General features: G+C 46.2%; 1 protein-coding gene across 1 annotated transcript in view; it reads left to right on the top strand.

Moving 5' to 3' along the window:
* The first annotated feature begins 11,640 nt into the window (after positions 1 to 11,640).
* Positions 11,641 to 20,917, top strand: part of PLEKHG3 (pleckstrin homology and RhoGEF domain containing G3) — a 66,017-nt gene continuing 56,740 nt past the window's right edge. Inside the window, exon 1 of the mRNA XM_033107533.1 lies at positions 11,641 to 11,752. Within this exon, the coding sequence (XP_032963424.1) occupies positions 11,714 to 11,752 (39 nt within the window). The 5' untranslated portion in view covers positions 11,641 to 11,713. The remainder of the gene's footprint in view (positions 11,753 to 20,917) is intronic.

Genomic DNA, 20,917 nt, shown 5'->3' with positions numbered 1-20,917 from the left:
GTATTTTGTTATGGCAGCTCTGGGAAACTAATACACCAATAAACAACAACAACAACAACAAGATCATGAAAAAAAAGATAGTGAGAATACTGACAGTAACATGAAGGTCACTCAGTTGTGTCCCTGCCCAACCCAGGCACATATGTCTGAGAGCTAAGGAGAGAGAGGCTTGTGAGCACAAACAAAGTATTTTTGTGAAGTCTCTATAAAAGTGTAGGGCAAAGACAGCACATTGGAAGGGAGAGAAGCATCTTTCTGCCACTTCCTCCCAGAGCAGCTCCCAGCTGTGGTCCAGTGGGTTCTCCAGAAGCAATATTGGGAAAGTAGGGGCAATGCCCGGTGGCAGCCTTTGGTGCTTGACCAGAGGCACTGACTCCTGGTGGCAACAGTGGTGCCTGGCAGGAAATGGTGGCATCTCGAAAACCATTAGCAGTACTCAGTGAGAGACAGCACAGCCGGCACCCAGGAAGATGCGGAAACGAACGTGAGACTTATCCCTCTTCTCCCAATTCACAAGCATTCTTCTTATTTTTCTAGAGGGGTGGGGAGAATGGTTAATTTATAGAAGATCACTGATCGAGGTCTTGCTTCAGCAGAAGAGGCAAGAGCAGTGAAATCCAAGTATTACTCTTGCTGTGTCCCCTTTTGTACTCATGGGCTGAGGTGGCCTGGGAAACTCAGGCACATTTGAATAATGTCAGTGAAGCTGGGCCACTTTGTAGCCAGTGTTTTAGTTACCTGTTGCCACGCAATAAATTATGCCAAAACTTAGACATTTAAAAACAACAGTTTAGGGGTAGGTGGTTAGCTCAGTTGGTTAAAGCGTGGTGCTAATAACCCCAAGGTTGCCGGTTCGATCCCCACATGGGCCACTGTGAGCTGCGCCCTTCTTAAAAAAAAAACAAAAAAAAAAAACAGTTTATTATTATATCACACAGTTCAGGAATTTGGGAGTGGCTTCATTGCGTGATTCTGGCTTGGGGATCTCAGGTTGCAGCAAGCTTGTCAGCCAGGGCTGTAGGATCCACTTCAAAGAAGGCTCACTCATGTAGTTGGCAAATCATGTGGGCTGTTGGCAGGGGGCCTTGGTTCTTGCCCACATGGACTTTTCCATAGGACTGACTGAGTTTCCTTATAACATAGCAGCTGACTTACCTGAGAGGAAGTGATCCAATAGAGCGAGGTAGAAGCTGCAGTGTCTTTTAGGATAGAGCCACAGATGTGCCACTCTTTTCTTTCTGCAATATCCTATTGTTACACAGTTCACCCCCTGTTCAGTGTAGGAGGGGACGACACAGAAATTGAATACCAGGAGGCTAGGCTCATTGAGGGCCTTCTTGGAAGCTGGCTGGAAACAGGCTACTGCAGCCAGTCTCAGCATGGTACTATATTCAAAAGAAGCACCAGTGTCACATCCAAAAGCACTGAGAAGCAATTGGAGTCTTTACTGACGTCTCTAAAGGGAAGGGAAACATGAAGCAAGAAAAAAATGGGTGGGAGGACAGGAGACTCATGGGAGTAAAGAGCATCGTCCAAAGGGCTCAAAGTGTTTTCTACCCCATTTTACTCCATAAAAGGATTTGAGGTGTTTCGAAAAACACACACAATAAACAGGGATAGAAGAGTTCAAGGAACTAGGGCAAAGGGAAAACTGGTCAGTGCTTGGGCAGGGCGGATCTGCCCCATCGGGAAGAAGCTCTCCTCCTCTCTCCCCTGGGGACATGCTGCGAGCACGTTCAAAAGGCGGTTGCCTTTGCACATGGTTCCATGTCCACGGGTGTGTGAGCTGCCGCTCCAAAGGGAACACTGCCCCTGGGCTTCACTATGTGGAATAACTGTGTGGATTGCCGCCGCAACCTTCCCCGTGTCCACCGAAGCCACATTTCTTGTGGATTCAGACCTCCATCTGGGCGGGTCCTCGGGGATTATCTAGGGCAACCCTCTCAACTTCCAGATGAGAAAAGTAAGACTCAGAGAGATTAAGTGGAAAGACACAGAGCGTGTAAATAGCAGAACTGAAATTCAAACCCATGTGTCCCAGTGCCAGCCTAGATCCTCCTTGGTGTCACCCGCCTCTCATTTCCATAGCTCTGCTTTCCTTTGCTTCAGCTGTGCAAACCCTTTTTCTTTTTTTGACTTATTTGGGAAATTATTATGTTCTCATCCTTTTTAAACCTTTCCAACAGTGACGCAGTTTCAAAATTCTCAAAGCTCAAAGTACAATTATGTGGTAGTAAATGAGGTGGACATTAGAAGTATAACATGGAGAAGAGGCCGCAAATCCCACTGCTGAAGCATAAGCTGTGTTACTTGTTTCATAAAACTTTCCATTAGTTGGTTCCCCAAACAGGAGTGTCGCTTCCTGGTTTCCATGGTGATTTAAAATTTTTCGCTCAAACATTAATATCCAGATGAGACAGAACACGAACCCAACACCAGAGCTGTGTGATGACCACAGAGATATGACACCTTGTGATGGACCAAATATTCACCCAGTCTCAGTCACAGCCGGGTGACAGGTAGAAAGGTTCCAGCTGGGTTTCCATTTTGATGCCAACGTGAACACAGCTGCTTGCCTTTGTTTGTGTTCACTGATTTATTTTTTTCTGCTGATAATTTTAACTTTATCTTTTTAGAGCAGTTTTGGATTCACAACAAACTTAAGAGGAGGGTATAGAGATTTCTAATATCCAACCCCCCCAACCCCCACACACACAGCAGCCTCCCCAGTTATCAGAATTCCCCGTCAGACTAGTACATTCATTACAAGTGATGAACCTCCACTGGCACATCATAATCAGCCAACGTCCATAGTTTACATTGGGGATCACTCTTGGTGTTGGTATATTCTGAGTTTAGACGTATGTAGAATGACACGCATCCATCATTATAGTACCATACACTGCATTTCATTGCCCTGTGTGTTCATTGATTTTTCAGATACATTTCATCCTTCTCTAAACCAACAGCCTTCAGAGGCATTGCAGCTTCCTCTGTTCCCTCTGAGTCACCTTAAAGCGCACTGGTGTTTTCCAGGACTTCCTCAGTGTTTTTCTAGATGTGTCTGGTGTAAATTTACAGGCTTTTCCTGGGAGAGATCTGACAGATCTCCTTATTCAACTTTACTCAATTCCATAAACCCTGAAGATGTGAGGAGATGGTGGTCGTAGACTCTAGAATGAGACGGTTCTGGTCCAAATCCTAGCTCTTGCTTTGTGACCTCCAGCAAGTTACCTAATCTGTTTGTGCCTCATTTTCCCATCTGAACAATGGTGAAGCGCCTGACATATGTTTTAAGTGTTCAATAAATTACTGACAAAACTTTTTCCTATCCCAAGCCAGGTACTGCCAGTCTTTGGGAACATAATGATGAAAAAAACACAGATCCTACTTTCAAGAGGCTTATTCAGAAGAGAACAGAAAAAATATATACATAGAAAAATAGCAACATTACATGTCCTTATAATGAACATTTTTAAACACGACAGCATGTCACTTTTGTTTTCCATATGGAACCTTGTTGCTATCGTTATTACCACAGAATACCAGCATTTTTATTTAGAATTTGTTAAATGCCACCATCTGTTAGTTCACCAACATTTATTGAGCACCTACTATGTTCTAGGCACTATACTAGGTACTTAGGACATAAATGTGATATAGATACAGAATGTTAATATATCATTCTCCCAGCCTTCCCTCTTCCTCTACTCTCTATGCCCCACTCAAGAGTGTCTACCTGGTTCCTGGTACTTCAAGGTAAAGGGGAGAATTGAGAATTGAAAGAGGTTATTGGATCTACATAATTGAGGTGGGGATGGGATAACAGGAGAGATGTGAAGACTTGAGTAAGCTTGGGAGAAGAGAGATTTTGGAGAGCAGTTGTTGTGATGAATGTGACTTTGGAGAAACATGAGTTAAGAGGAAATTTAAAACTTTTACTGGGCACGCTGCAATGTTTTCTTCCTTGTCTCTTCTCCTATATCGGCTTCATTTTTTTCTTACCCAACTCCCAGTTCTTTGCTCTGCCAGCTGTTTGAGAACACCCCTGTGGAGTCTTAACCCTCCTCTTCCAATAGCATGTTGAAGAATTCCTTCCAACCTCTCAAGTTCTCTCCCTGAGGGAGTCCTGGCAAACACAACCAGTTCTGTCCTAATACCTTTCCAGCGGTATTGCTCCCTTTATAGACCAGGTCTGGCTTCTGCCCAGCTGGCCCACTAGTGAAAGTGGGGTTCATAAAGCTGGCCAGAATTCCAGGCTCTTGTAGTCTTTCTTCTCAGTATATGATTCCAAGTCCTTGGTTAAAAGTCCCTCTCCGTTTACCAGTAAGGCAACAAATGGATGTCGTGTGCCTCCTAATATGATGCCCTGAAAGAGCACAACATTTTTATGGTATTCCTGCCCCAAAACACATAAATCATGAAGACACATCAGACAAACCCAAACGGAAGGTCATGCCATAAGGTAAGTGGCCTGTGCTCTGAAAAAATGTCAACGCCATGAAAGATGAGGAAGGCCTGAGGAAGTGTTCTGGACGGGAAAAGACTAAAGAGACGTGATAACTGAATGCAACTGTGATCCTGGTTTGAAAGCTGGGCCTATAAACAACATAATTGGGACAATCAGCATAATTTGAATGGGGTCCTGTGGATTAGATGGAGTTATTAAATCCGTGTCAATTTCCAGGTTGTCATGGTTGTACCGTGATTATGTAGGGCATGTCCTGGAACTTGAGAAATACGCACTCAAGTAGTAAGTGGGGAGCAGGCCATCTGCCTTTGAGTGCAGGATAACAGTGAAGTGGGTAAGAGGATAAGCTTTGCAATCCAATATACCTGACTTGCGCCGCAGGCCAAGTCTCAGTTTCCTTGTCTGTAAAGTGGAGCTAATACTGTACCTCTTTCAGAGGATATTTTAAGCATTTGATGATCTCCAGCTGGTCAGCCCACCTTGCAGCCTTCAAGGTTGTAGTTTAAAAGCTGTCAGGGATATGTCACCCACTTAGAGCCATGAAGATGGTTACTAGAACACAGCAAGAGTCTCAGCAAGGGAATATCTCGATCTCAATGAAAAAAGTCAGGGAAGCTAAGGGCAGGCGTCCTTCCCCAAAAGTCCTAGTCCCTTACCAGTGTCTCAGACCTGAAAGGAGAGGCTGAGTCTCTAGGAGGAAGGAACCACAACACCATGGCAGGTATCTATACATAGCCATGACTCATCTGTATTTCCCCCCAGGGGACCTATGGCTGTTTACTCATTGATAGTTCCCAAGACCATGCTATGTGCCATGCCTTGAGAAGGTGTCCCCTACTCTTTGAAACTCTTCAGGAAAAGGTAGAGTGAAGTGCTCAACAAGAAGAAGTCCAAGGTGTTACAAGATAATTTCATTATTCTAATTCTGCTGTTTTAATTGTATTCTTTTAAGATCTAAATGACATAAAATATCGGTTCCCTATAAGAATACTGTGACATTGCTCCCTGTCATTGAGTACTGCAGAAATGTTCCATAGCCCAGAGTTTACAAAGAATCTTTTCACTTAATGAGCTAAATGACCCTGCATCATGTATTTAAATTATGACTTACACTTTTCTCATTTAGCGTTTGTTTTGTTCTTTTCTGCCATAAGAAATGAATGAAGCTGAGAGTCTGTTTTACGTATTTACAATAATTATGACTAAAGGCCTTTTACACATAAAAAAAAAAAAAAGGAATTTGATGAGATGTTTGTAAAGAGCCTAACCTGGTACCTGGCACCAGCAAGCCCTCTGTAAACTCTAGCTGTCTTTATTGCCCATACATGTTTCAAGGGGATGAACAACTGTCATTGTACTAAATCATGACTTCGTGACTGGAACCCTCCCAGGTTCTCTTCTGGCTGCTCTGCTTTGAGAACATGTCACCATCATCATGGTCCTTGTTGTCTGTGGGACTAGCAACTGGTCAGAATTATTTTCTTTGGCCTACATTCAGATCCCCAAGTTCAAGTGTTGAAGTCTGAAGGAGAGCTCGAGCATTGAGCTCTTGCTTCACAATACAGGCTTCCTGTGCCTTGTGGCTGCATGCTGGGGCTAGCTTCTATCTCTTCCTGAACAGCGTGGGACTTCACTGAATTTCCTCTTGGCCTTCAGAGGGCATGACTCTGCATCTGGAGGTGGCCCATCTAAATCTCCTCGTTCCAGAAGGTCTGGAAAACTGCCTGGCCAGTAACTTCTTCCTCAAAGCTGGCCACCAGTTCCCCTTGAACCTGGGCAGTGTGAGTTGGAGGTGCATGTGGAGGCCAGACCCCTGAGGGTCCAGTGTAGCCACCGGAAGAGAAGTGGCATCTCTCCAGGTCTGACATTAAAGGTTCGAGCCCTACGCTGCTTCATTGCCTAAAGGGCCTGCTCATGAAATTACCACGGGCGGGTGTGTCCCTAGGTAGGGTGTGTTCATTTGTCACAGATTTAATAGCAAAGCCTTCATTGCAATTTCAATCTTTACCCTCTTGCTATCCTATCTATCTTGGTCTTTCAAGTAGCAAATCATTTAGATTTAAACATTTTTTTTTAAGAAGGGCGTGGCTCACAGTAGCCCATGCGGGGATCCAACCGGCAACCTTGGTGCTACCAGCACCACACTCTAACCAACTGAGCTAACCGGCCACCCCAGATAAAAAAAATTTTTGTCTTGAAACAAAATTATGTGAATTCAGACTAAACACAGTGAGGATGGCTGTTTGCTTCTCCATGATGTCTGGTCTTTTAGATGGCAGATAATGATGAAGTCTGGGGACTGGAGTCATTCAAAGGCTCCGTCACTCACATGTGGGGTGATTGAGACTGGCCGCCAGCTGGAGGCTTCACTGAGGCTGTTGGTCAGAACATCCATGCATGGCTTCCCCATGTGGCCCGGGCTTCCTCAAAACATGGTGGCTTCTTTCCCGAGGCAAGTACCCAGAGCAAAAGAGAAAGCAGAGTGAAGGCTGCATTGCTTTTTATGACCCAGTGTATTAGTCAGAGCTCTTCAGAGAAACAGAACCAATAGGATACGTGTGTATGTGTGTGTGTGGTAGTTACTATATATATAGTTATAGAGATTTATTTTTATGAATTGGCTCATGACATTATTGACACAGAAACTTATGCACGAATGTTCATAGCAGCATAATCCCCATCAATGGATGAATAAAATGTGGTACATCCATACAATGGAATATTATTCAGCAATAAGAAGGAATGAAGTACTGATACATGTTATAATATGGATGAACCTTGAAAACATACTAAGTGAAATAAGCCAGACACACAATGACAAATATTATATGATTTCACTGATTTGTAATGTCCAGAATGGGCAAATCCATAAAGACAGAAAGTAGGTTAATGGTTGCTAGGGGCTGGGGGAGGAAGTAACAGGGAATGACTGCTAATGGGATTTCTTTTTGTCATGATGGAAATACTTTGGAATTAGAGAGTGGTGATGGTTGCATCCCATAGGAAATACACTTAAAAACAATGAATTGTAAACATTAAAGTGGCGAATTTTATGTTATGTGAATCACTCATATAGCTCAATTTTTAAAAACATTATATATATATATATATATATATATATATATATATATATATATATATGTAGCTATTCATCCATGAAAAAGGTACAAACTCAGGGAATGCTGGACCAATTCTATGTCTTTCTGGATTTTCCTGCTAGCTATGGTCTGTGAGAAAACTTGGCCTCTAAAGATTGAGATGTTGGCAGTCCGTGTGAGAAAAGGGCGTGGCTGTGATTTATCTGTAATTGTGCTTTAGCTGCCAGCTGTTGCTGGATATGATCCATCATCAACATTTTTATTAACTTCGAGAGAGGAAGTTGGAAAGGGAGGCTTCCACTCATTTTTCTTGAAGCTGATTTCTGAGGTATGTCAGATTGATAAAAATGCCCTGGATATTAAAGCCAAGTACATCATCTCAATCATATGGGGACAGGGGCAGGTGGTAAACACTCCAGTTAGAATTTTGATATATTTTACCTTAGGCTTTGGAAGTTGACACAGGAAGTGAATGAAAATCAGCTGGTGTTATCTGAGGCCCTGGTATAGAGCTGTCATGAATCCAGAAAAAATGTGCTATGTCTGTAGGTCAAACCCTGGTGGAATGGGTGTAAGGAGGGGTGACAGACGCTCCTCGTGGGAATATATCAGGGGCCCTTGTCAGTTTGGTTGAACAATGGGTGTTTTCAGCGTTTGTTCTTGCAGACATATCGCCTCTGATGAGAAGTGGGGGACTGACCTTTTACCAGGTTATCTCTTCTTATCGAGAAACAAAAAGATCCTGAGAAAAGCCAATTTGGAAAAGGAAAAACCATTTTTGCAGGAGAGACACAGTTACACGTAGGGCTGTACTGATTCTTTGCTCCCATCATCAGGCCCTGGCCAGGGCCTCTGGAGGCCAAGACTGACCCGCAGTTACGTGCATTTTTTAAGGTGCCTAGTAGATTAAAATGTGAGGAAATCATCACAGCTACAGTGTGGCTGTGAATGCAAACCACCGGGACACCATGGGAGGAGGAGGAGCAGTGGGCAGGAGGTGGGTCTGTGCCTCCTACGCAGGTCACCCAAGATTTCTCCGTAGGCTCTCGACAGTGGGGTTGGGCTCTGGTAGAGATAGGAAGAGACTCAGGAGTCTTGGAGCAGCAAGAGAACTTGAGTATTCACCCTCTCGTGTGACAGACAGGGAAACTGATGTCTGGGAGATGAAATAAAGCACACCCTGTCTGCAAGCACAGCCTGGATCTTCTGGCTCCCACCTCATTTAGAAAATGGGCTACTTTCTAAATTAGGAATCTAAGACCATGAGAAGTGATATACTTGACCACAGCTCTGAGGATGGTGACGTGACCATGGGCTGTGGATGGGAGGCGTTCAGCAAACCCTCGTAGAATGAATGAAATGTATGCATCTGTGTTCCCCAAACTTGCCTGGTCATAAGAATCATCTGGGGGCACATGTTAAAAATGAGAGCTCCAGTGTGACTGCTTGGTCCTGCCCTTGAGGTACTATTCTCACTCCTGATCCAGAAAACCCCCAACCCATTACCACCAACTTTCCATGAACTAAAGAGTGTTCTTTTTAGATTTGTTTCTTGCAAGTGTGGACCTGCCAGGATTTTGAGCACATCTTTTAACCACTTGATTCCTGCCTTTATTCTCAGGTGTAGACTGTGTCCGCTAGGGGGCAGAAGCGAGCCACTTGTTCTTTCTTTAGGGCTAAGACTTCGTATTTCCCCAGAACTTTGAGGAAATAAATACCCAAAGGTGGTGGGAAAGGAAGCAGATCTTACACATGCTTTTCTCACTAGATTGAAATATGGTCTAGAATCCTCTAAGAGACAGAATACTGGTAGGAACTCAGGCTCTATATTCAAACAGACCCAAGTTCATGGATCTAATGTACAACATAGAGACTGTAGTTCACAATACTATATTGTATATTTAATATTTGTTAAGAGTAGACATTAAATGCTCTTAATACACATACACACACACACACACAGTAACTATGTGAGGTGATGGATGCATTAACTAACATTGTGGTAATTATTTCACAATATATATGTATATCAAATTATCGCATTGTATACCTTAAATTTCCACAATGTTTTTTTGTCAGTTACATCTCAGTAAAGCTAGGGGGGAGGGGGACAAAAAACAGACCCAAGTTCACATCCAGAATCAGTCATCTACTGTCTTTGTGACCCCAACAGGCTATTTAAAATTCATCAAGCCTGTTTTCTGTTCTGTAAAATGAGAATAATAATAATAATAATAATAGCTTAACAGGATTGTTGTGAGCCTTGTGTCACAATTGCTAAAAAATGTTTGCTGTTATTATTACCTCAACTATTACTGCTGCTCTCTAAACACCATATGATTATTAAGTCTACAGGGAAGGTGGACTCCACTATCTTCGATACCGTGTTTCCTAGAAAATAAGACCTAACCGGAAAATAAGCCCTAGCATGATTTTTCAGGATGTTCATAATATAAAATAAGCTCTACTGTATTTCCCCAAAAATAAGACCAGGTCTTATATTAATTTGTGCTCCAAAAGACTCATGGGGGCCTATTTTATATCACGAGCATCCTGAAAAATCATGCTACGGCTTATTTTCCGGTTAGGTCTTATATTCGGGGAAACACGGTAATTGGCTAAAACTCTCTAAAGAGGTGTTCAGCCCATTCTTCTCCAGGCTCTGTCCTAGGATGACATTTCACATCCTGGAGACCAATAATATGAACAACACAGAAACCACATTGGACGGAAGGAAACGTGTGGGCTTCCGTAATAACATTAAACCCACTTCCTCTAAGGTTGACCCGACTGCCAGGAGACTCTCTGCATGGGAAGGGTGGCTGGGTCTCTTGGCTCTGGCCCCCAAGATTCACCCTCCCCTGGAGACTGGTCCCTAATGTCACTGGTGCATTCAAGAGTAAGGAAAGCTGCACCCCTTCCCCACTCCTGTGAGAATTCTGCCTTCACTGCGAACCTTGGAGGATCTGGGTTTGATTTTATTAAGGGTATCAATAAGTTTCTTTACCCTGAGGATTGCAAATTCTCTTCTTTTTAGCTTTACCTGGAATAGCTTGAGATTTCAGGCTCCTTAGTTCCTAACTGGAAATAATAACGATCATAGCAGCTACCAGTTTTTGAACGCTTCTTGTGTTGCAAGTGCATATGGATTATCTCATTCCATCTCCACGACAACCCAGTGGGTTAGTTCCTATGCCCATCCTCATTTTACAGATGGAGAAACTGAGGCATTGGGAGGTAACTTGCTCAAAGCCTCGCAGGTAGTCAGTGAAGGAGCTTAGAACAAGAATCCAGCAGTCTGACTTCAGAGCTGAACTCCAAATCACTTGGCTATGAAAGTAGTTGAATAAACACAGACACTGCCTTCCCACCCCACCCCCCTTTCCTTTGGAGCAGTGATAAAGCCTAAGGTCTTTGATAATACCAGTTTCTTCCAAAAGATTGACTACAGCCGAGACTCCCTCTGACAAGCCTCTGAGTCAGGTCAAGAGGTTAGTGACGTGACATCAGGGAAGGGATGTGATGCAGGGAGAGAGCTAGGCTCCCACAGCCATACTCTCTTCTGGCTCTTACTCTCTTTCCCGTGTGCTTCCTTCTCCTCTGCCGAAGCTAGGTCCCCCCCTGCTTGAGACGCAGGGAGATATTCAGTTCCCCGGGCATGACTCTTTGCAAAGGCTCATAGCAAATGAAGAAGGGGTGTGTAACTCCTTTGTCTGGAACAGCTGGGAAGAGAAACACATTTGAGGTCCTCCCTTGTTAGACAAACTGTGCCCTGCCCCTAAGTAGAGATGCTCCCTCTTCCCTTTCATCTCCTTATTTCTTCACCATTGTGAAGGCAACATTCAACAGGGCATGTAAAGACACCGTCCCTGCCCCGGAGGCTCCAAATCTGTCGCCATCACTGTGAGGTGAGAAGGAAATTGCAATGTTGAGGTTTCTGGCTTGTTCCTCACTGAGAGAGAAAAATCCCACTGTCAACAAACCCCAAACCAACCAACCAACCAGGTGATGCAGCAGGGCTGCGTCTGTGACAAATAAGATCACAAGACAGACAGCCTGGGCACAGACACCAAGGTGACAACGACCAGAGGATGAGAATGAAAGGAGAAAGTGTGAGAAGAGGGATGCTTGAAGCTCAGAGGGAATGAAGCCAGTGTGCCTGGATTCCCCAGATACCCAGCAGGTAGGGACAGAAGGTGTAGAGGAGAGAAGGGAATTGGGGGGAGGAGGGGGCGGGGAATTGAAGAGAGGGCTTCTGTGTCCCAAGAAGCTAAAAGAAACAGCTTTGAAAGCAAAGCAAACATTCATAGAATCAACAGGATTAAGATGTTAACTATCCAGACCTCTGACTCTGGGGGAGGCTTGCACTGAGGCCACTGTCATTGTCACACAAGGGGTCCAGTGGTGGGGTAGGGAGACTGCTGGGACCGCTGTTGATCCGGATTTGTCCATATAAAGCAATTTGCAGAGAAGGTGGAGTGGAAGAGGAGGAGGAAGCTGAGGTAGTTAAGGAGATATGTTTAAAAGTTTAATATATTGGCTACACACTGTAGGATTCTATTTATACCACATTCTGGAAAAGGCAAAACTACTGAGACACAAATTATATCGGTGGCTGCCAGAGACAGCAAAGGAGTATGAGGGAACTTTATGGAGTGATGGAACTGTTCTGTATTTTAATTGAAGTGACGATTACACAACTGTACACATTTATCAAAACTCATTGAAATGTACCCTTTGAAAGGGTAGATTTTACTATATATAAATTATGCCTCATAAACCTGACTTAAAAATAAGCTGAGGGAGGTGTCAAAAATTACATGCAACTCAGCTGTATAAAAAATGAGAAAATTTTAGTCTCTTTATTTTTTATAACCAACATAAACTTCATCACATAATTCTGATTTATCACATATTCATTAATATTAATATCAACTTGCCAATGAAAGGAAAACCAGTCTCTTCCACTTTAAAACAGTTTTATTAAAGTCGTTCCGCCTCTTTTAGATAAAATATTCAGTCCAATTCCTGCCTGGACTGTTACCGGCTCCCTAGGTGTCACCCCTCCTGCCCCTCCCCCTTCCCTCCCCACCTTGTGTATAACTCTGAGGCGACGGGAGAGGGCAGCCGAACTGGGTGCTGGACCCTGTGCTGTTCTCTGGTCCTCAGTGGCCTCCGCAGAGATGTCCTTCACCCACCTGGTTTGCCGGCGTTATGGCTGAAGTCCTGGCTGGTGGGGCCTGATGGCTCACCGGACTCATTTGTCCTGTCTCAGTTTTGCACGTTCTATAGCAAAAAATTTGCACCTGTTTGATGTCTCCATATGTTTTCCATTTCCCAAGGCAGATCCACAGGCTCTCTGTCCACTCTCAACATCCCATCTGCCTTCCCTTGCAGCTCTAGAAACTTCCAGTTTCCTCCTGGGCCACACTGAAGCCAAGGGGAATTGGTGGGGGAGAGGCAGGTGAGGGGCAGGGGGCATCCGAAGCCCCTCTCCAAGACTAAATATACCATGCAGTTGTCTCTCCTTAGCTGTTGGTGCCCCACGTGGACATAAGCGTACACCACATGAGTGACTGCTCCAGAGCACCAGTCCAGGACCGGGGCACATATCTTTGTTTCTGGCATGCTCTCAACCTCTGTGGTAGTTTTCTACCGTTCTCCACACCATCACTGAGGTTTGACAGGGGTGGGAGAGCACGGACTCCTGGCCTCCCCACCCCATCTCTCTCTCTCTCCAAACACCAGAAGGAGTTGTGCTTCCTCTTTCTGTGTTTCAGAGATGTCCTTTCCATCATATCTTCCTTTTTGCCTGCCCTATGGATTTTGTTCTAGATAGTATCCACCTCTCTCCTTCCCTAGGACAACGAGCCCTGTGGTGCAGTAAGAGAACGTAGCTCACTGGGAATGAAAATGCCTTGGAAAGTGTTTCAAAAATAGCATTTTCATTACCGCAGGATGTTAGAAATAAGGTAGTCATTTCCATGGAAGTGTTTTTGCTGGTCTATTAAGGGACTGTTTTTAAAATGACAGATATTTTCTAAAAATGGTGGAGTTCTTATCCACACAGATATACAATGCACACTTCGTTATCTTTCCCAAAGTCACCTCATTATCTTTTCCCCACGTCTGTTCCTCCTGTATTTCTAATCTACCCAGGCACCCAAGTGGGAAACTGAGACTCCTCTTGTACCACTTGCGTTAGGTCCAGTCTATCACTGTTCTTCTTCCTTAAACTGGAAAAATTCTCGTCTCTGTCCTTCCTCCCATCCCCTCTGCTGTTGCCTTAGCTTAGGTCCTTGTATTACTCACCTGGGTTTTCAGAACGTTTTTCTGATTGCTCTTTCTGCTCCACACTTGTTACTTGCTTTCCTCTATTCATCCTTCTTGCCACTGGCTTGATCTTTCGAAACACATATCAGACTGTGTCAACCCTATGCTTGAAACCCTTCTGTAGGGTCCCCATGCCTCTACGACAGCACCCCTGGCCACCTTTCAAGACTCATCCCCTTCTCCTATGTATACAATTGCTGCTCGAGCCACATCAAACGACTCGTGGTGGACTGGTGGTGCTGTCCTGGTCCCCCCTCTGTGTCTTTGCGCATGCTGTTCCCCATGGCTGGACTATCCCTCCTCACCTTCTAATCATGCAACATTCAGCTCAAAGATTTCCTTTTCCTTGAAGACTTTTTTGTCCCTCCAAGCAAGAACTGTATGCTTGAGTCATCATAGTTACGAATTGTCTCTCTTGGGACACTTGCCATGCAGAATTGTATGGCACCGCTAAGCTGTGTGCTCCTTGGGACCAGCGATGAGGCCGTAGTAACCTCCATTTCCCCAGTTTGCAGCACAGCGCCTGGCCCAAGCCATTTGAATGAATGAATAATGAAGAGCATCAGCCCTGGGATGGGAAAAGACCTTAAAGCTCATTGGGTTCAAGGTTTGCATTTCCAGAAGAGTCTCAGAGAAGGTAAGTCACTAGGTTGACTTCCCACAGCGTAGACCTGGTCCTTTGACTCTGGGTACACAGCTCTTTCTACCTCTCTGCAGGACCTCTAGACATGGTGGGAGCGGGGAGTAGGCTGTGGGCAGGGGTCAGTAAGAAGATACCAGAGGCAAAAGCTTAACTCAGGGCCCGCTATAACTTATTCTTAAGCAGAAAAATGGGTCAACCCCACAAAGGGTTTTTGTAAAACCCTCTCACCTGTGCAATTGGAGAGACGTACACAATGTCAGCATGAGCAGCTGGCACCTGAAGTTACCATAACAATGCTGCGGGAGAAATTTAAACAGAAGGCTTGCTTGTTCACTACTGATTGGCTTGAGACCCAGCCAGTTTATCTGGCTTGATTACACCACCATCATCACAGAGATTTTATTGCTTTATTTCTTTAAAAACAAAATTTGTATTTTCTGATTTTAAAAAAGCAGTCATACTTACTGAGCCCTCACCTTGTGTCCTACTGGAGACTCAGCGTGAGGTGATAGAAGAGTGTGGGCTTTGGGGTCCCAGGCCCAGGCTGCATCTTGGGTCTGCAGCTTACTTATGCTTTAGAGCAAGTCACTTAGTTGTTCTGTGCCTCAGCTTTTACGGTTATAAAACTAGAGGTCGTGCTAGTAGTACGCCCCGTGATTGTCATGGGAATGAAAGGAAGGTACTAGGAAAGCAGCCAACAGAGTGGGGAGAGCCTGGCCCTAGAACCAGAGCATCTGAGTTTGAGTTCTGATTCTATGCTTGCAAGATATGTGACCTCAGACGCTGCACTTATCCTCTCTGCGACTCAGTTTCCTCTCTGAGTATCTGAGTATTGTTAGTGCGGCACTTGGACAGTGATTGGCACATAGTAAGAACCACCTAAGTGTAAGCTAGTGAAACACCGAGCACAGTGCCAGCACCTAATACCTGGGTGTTCCTTTCTCCTCCCTCTCCCAGAGGGAGCCCAGTCTGTGAGTCCATCTGGTGGATGCACAAGACTTGGCCCATGCTCTTCAACCCACGCTGCATCAGCTCATGATGAAACTGGAGGAACCAGGCCCTCCCTTTTCTCTGTTGAGCCAATGACAAGTAAACTCTTTCTGTTGGTCACTGGAGTCATCATGATGACATGACCCCCACACACACACACCGTACATGGAGCCTGCTCTCCTCCCACCCCCAAGCTTTGCACATTGGGAATAACAAGTGCAAGCCCAGCCTTGGGCCAAGGTCCCTCTGCTCCCAGATCCAGGGCTGTGCAGTCTCCTGCTTGGTTTGACTCAGGTGCTTTTTTCAGTGGCCTGGGCCCTGGTGACCGAAACCTCCCTGAGGCCTGTTTGGACCTGTTATTTCTTAGGTTTATTAGTTTCAGCTCACTTGCTAGACTCTCAACTCTGCATGCCAACCCTAGTTACCGTCCCTATTCAGACACATCCCTAGGCTCTGAGAGGAAAGCTCAGCCCGGGCCCCCAGTTGCATTCCTGGAGCTGGTGGAGGGAAGCAGGTAGGACCTTGCACGGAGAGGAGGAGGAGCCTGACTCTTCTGCTGCCGAGAAGTTAAAAACAAAGCCAGCAAAGGTCTGCAGGTCCTGCTTTGTGTCTCTTAGAAACACCTCCACCCTGTGACAGTTCTCGGCCCAGGATCCTAGAAATGACGAGACCTGAAAAAATCCTCTAGGCCCAGTGTGGCTTATCCTGAAGCAAGAGGCCGCACTAGGGCATCCCAGACAGGTGGTCCTCCAGGCCCAACGTGAATGTGCTGTGTCACGGAGAACTCACCACCTTTCCACCCTGCCCATGCCATCGCCAAGCCCCTCCTCTGGCTGGAAATGCAGCTTCTGGAACTTTGACCCAGTGTTCCTAGTCCGTGTTCTGGGTACTAGTCGGTTTGAGCAGTTGTCCTGCCCACTCCATGCCCCCTGGCTTCTCCAGGCTAAACACTCTCGTGTTTCCTCGCATAACGTGATTTCCAGAACCCCTCCCCACTCTGCCTATGATCACGGGACTTCTCTCATGTCCACAGAAAAGCAACTATAACCATAACGAAGAAGCCAGCAAATATTTAGGGACCTATTGTATGGTGGCCATCTCACCAGGTGCGGTAGGGGGAGGGGAACACAAGTGTCTCACCTGGTCTCTGTCTTCAGCGAGCTGACCATAGAGGCAAGAGGGAGACAACTCACCCTCACCTTTGCAGGCCAATGGTAGCCACCTGCCATAGGTCTAAATAGTAAAAGTTTAATAGTTAGGGGAGGTGATAGCTAAAGGACACAAAGTTTCTTGTAGAGGTGATAAAAAATAAAGTTCTAAAAATGATGATGTGGTGAAGGTTGCATACACCTGTGAATATACTAAAAACTACTGAGTTGTACATTTTAAATGGATGAATTGCATGGTATGTGAATTACATCTCAATAAAGCTGTTTAAGGTTTTCAAAGTTTAACAGTTAAAATACGTTCTATCTTCCTACTTTGAAAAGTATTCTTTTATAACGACCTGTAGGGCCAGGTGTGAAGTTAGACTTCTCTGAGTTCTTGGAGTTCTGCACGGAATATGGGAATGTGGCAGCACAGGGAGAGCTGATCTGGCCCTCCCGTCTCCCCCGCCCCATCTCCCCCCACCCAGCTTTGTCCTGCACCTTGAGAGGCCTCATGAGCATACCTGTGGACTCGTTAGGTCACAAGTTCCAGCTCCATCCACAGCCTCACCCTGACACCCTACAGCAAGGGGTGTGCACACTGGGTGTGGGGTCTACCCGTGGAAGGTCAGACCCGAGGGAGCTACCATCACAGGCCCACGTGGGCTAGGGGTGTTTGGCCAGGGAATTCCAGAGCACGGTCCAAAGCAGTGCTACACGATGGAACATTCTGTGAAGCTGGGAATACTCTCTGTCTGTCCTGTCTGACGGGGTAATCACTAGCCTCAGATGGTGACTGAGCACGTGAAATGTGGCTAGTGCACCTGAGGAACTGAAGTTTTAATTCAGTACCATTTAAATTTAAATTGCTACTTGTGGCTAGCAGCTACCATGTTTAGACCGTATAGGTGTAGAAAGGGGTGGTGTGGTGGAGGGGTGGCTCTGACAGGACATGTCCTGTTGACTCTGTTGACTTCATCCCATGAGGAGGGAGCAGGCCAGAACAGGATCAGAGTGGGGATCCCAGGTCTCAGGAAGTTACTGGAGAGGGAAATGAGATTTGTTCTTTGAAGGAAACTGCCATATAAGGCAGCATATTCCTGGCCAGATCGCTGAGGAGAGAGAAGCAGATGGCTGAGAGGTGACGGAGGGGGAGTGAGTTGAGGGCACCCCCAAACAAGTCCTCCTGAGATTTTTGCGGGGACCTGTTTCACATAAGAGGCCTGCTTTGGTAGTTCAGACCTGCTAGCACTGTGGGTCTTGGCAGAGAGAGAAGCGTCTGCTATTTTTTCTGCTGAGACCATGTGAACGGGGCAGGCCGTGTGCATAGTTTCCATGGCATAATCGGACTATAAAGCCCTATGTGTCTGTGAGGGAGGGACAAGGAGAGGCCCTCAGCCCGGCCTCAGTCAGAACTAGGCACGGGCCCAGGAGGCACATTCCCGTCCAATTCCTTCAGGGTCCTGAGCCATGAGGATGGCAGGGCTGTGCCTGGCTGGCCAAGCTTTTGGAGGCTCATTCAGTTGCTGATTGGGGTGAGGATGTTGGCTCTTCCAGATGCCTGGACGTGAGCTAGAGGAAAGATAATATCCGAGGAACTGGGACGGGGCAAAGCGCAGGCAGAACACAGGATATGGATCCATGGGAGGCGAAGTGGAGGCAGGCAAAGGAAGGCTTCCTCTCTGCACTTGGCGACCAGCTCCCACCTGGAAAACAGAAGCTGCCTGCAGGCTGGCTGGGGCCCAGCCTCAGGGAGGAAACTGAATGGGATCATTTGCCCAGAGCAATTCTAGGCAGGTTCACAGAGTTCCTTTTGCTGCTGGATAAAGGATGTCTCTAAAGAAAAGATGCCACTCAGATAGCCCCCAACAACGGGGGCTTTGCAGGTGGGAGCCAGGGACGTAGAGCAGGGGCTGACATTGATTAAGCTTTGGAACAATATAGATTAATAATGATTGGAATACCTAATAGTTCTTGAGTGTCTACCAAGGGACCAGACATCAATTCATTTAATCCTCATGAACCCCGCTGTCTATGGGGTGAGGGGAAACTATGTATGCCTCATCTGTAATTTTGCCCCAAGTCACTCAGCCAGGAAATGTTCCAGACAGAATTTGAACCCACATTCTGACCCCACACTCCCTGCTCTTCACAACCAGTTTTCCTAACAGATGTTTTGGCTGTAGTTTTTTTGAGGCTCTATCCCTTTGAAATGGGTCCTCGGCTCTGAATTATCCAGTTTGCCCCAAAGTTCCTGTTTCCGGTCTCTACCCTGGCTCCTTGGAGTCTCAAAGCCTAGAGTCTCTGAGGTGCCCTATCCTGTGAGAGTGGCTGTCCTTTTGCCTACTCCGGGTTTGTTATGACGTGTGGGGTGGCAGCCCCGGGCCACAGAGGTTGTCCAAGACAATCCTGTCTTTCTGACGGGCAAGCTGTGCCTTGAGTCTCAGGCCACAGCCAGCACACACAAAGCCCTCTGTCTCCAGTAGGGCAGAAAGGCACATTATCGCGGTCGGGTGACTCGGGCTCTGCACATCCCCCACACGGCACCTCCCCACACTAGTGGGCTGGCCAGAGGCCGGGTGGGAAGGGGCACAGGGCACTCAGGGCCTGGGAGTCTTTTCCTCTTGAGGCTCCTTCTTTGCTTTCCATATCAGACTTGTCCCCACACTCTCCATCCCCTCCTTATAGGCCTTTCCCTGGACCCACTTCTCACACTCCTAAGCCTTGGAATGTTCTAATTGAAGTTCTTCTAGAAAGCACACAGCACTCTGGCTGGTACAACAGGCCCTCCCCAAATGGGACTTTGTCTTCTGTTTTCCTTTTCTGGTTTCTCATGTTTGGACTTTATGCAGGTTGGAGATCATTCTGTCGCTGGAATTTTGACAGAGACCCTGAAAACAAATGTGTTCTTAGCAGCAATAACAACTACAGTTTACTAAGCTCTAGCATGTGCCAGGCACCTGACCAAACCCATGTCCTTACAACTGCCCTTGGAGGGGATGCTCTTTCTAGTCCCACATTATATGTAAGAAACACAGGCTCAGAGGATTTGAGTGCCTTGGCCCAAGGTGGCAAAGCTAGGGACTCAAGCTCAGTTCTGACTGAGTTCAAGTACTAGTTTGACCATTGTGTTGTAGTGCCTGATTAGTTTACCAGGACTGCCATAACAAAGTACCAAAAACTGGGTGGCCTAGAAGAACAGACATCTATTGTGTCACAGTTCTGGAAGCTTGAAGTCTGAGATCAAGGCATTGATAGGGTTAGTTTCTTTTCAGAGTGGTGAGGAAAGGATCTGTTCTAGGCCTCCTGCCTAGCTCCTGGTAGTTTGCTGGCAATCTTTGGTGCTCCTTGGCTTATAGATGCATCCCCCCGATACCTTCGTCTCCATGTGCTGTCCTCCCTGTGTATGTGTCTGTCTCTGTGTCCAAATTTCCCCTGATTATTAGGACACCACTTGTGTTGGATTAGGGCCCAATCTAATGACCTCATTTCAATTTGATCATCTGCAAAGACCTTATTTCCAAATAAAGTCACATTCATAGGTACTGGACTTGAACATCTTTTGGAGGGACACAATTCAACCCATAAAAGTGTGCTTCCTTGCTCAGTTCGCCGGTGGCCCAGGATTTCTTAGCACCATTAGAGGAGGTGATGTTGCCCTGGGCTCCAAGGGCAAGACAATCTGTTTCTAGGACCCCTTTCACTTATACAGTATGCAAACACACACACACACACACACACACACACACACACACAGAGAGAGCAATGGACAGGACAGGGGCTATACTGCCATGTTAACATCTGGAGCCCATGGAGACAGTGGCACATATGGCCAAGGTGAGGCAGGGAGAGTGCCAGGTGTTCCAGCAAGAAGGAGAGGAAACAGCTAGCAGTGCAGATGCTCAGCCCTCCAAGCACAGCAGTTTGCACAAAACCACACCAAATCTGTTCCTAAAATAGCCCCATTTCCCTTCCAATCCCTGTGTCCTTCCCAGGTGCACCCCGTTTCACCTCCCGTCCCAGGCCTCAGGCCTCCCTGCAGTCTGAGTTGGGTAGAGACAGAGACAAACAGGACCCTGTCTGTCTCTGCAGCTCTAGCATTTGATGCAGGAATGACTATTTATGGAGTATGGAGGGGAGGGAGGCAGCCTGCCAGGGGCAACATGGACTCTTCCATCGGTACCTCCAGCTACACCCAAGTTATCCTACCTGATTAGTTACTGCTCTTGCTGGG

This window comes from Rhinolophus ferrumequinum, chromosome 6, assembly GCF_004115265.2.
Source record: "Rhinolophus ferrumequinum isolate MPI-CBG mRhiFer1 chromosome 6, mRhiFer1_v1.p, whole genome shotgun sequence".
Classification (NCBI taxonomy): Eukaryota; Metazoa; Chordata; class Mammalia; order Chiroptera; family Rhinolophidae; genus Rhinolophus; species Rhinolophus ferrumequinum.
The sequence above is the reverse complement of the archived record's forward strand: the minus strand, read 5'-3'. Positions and strand labels throughout refer to the sequence as shown.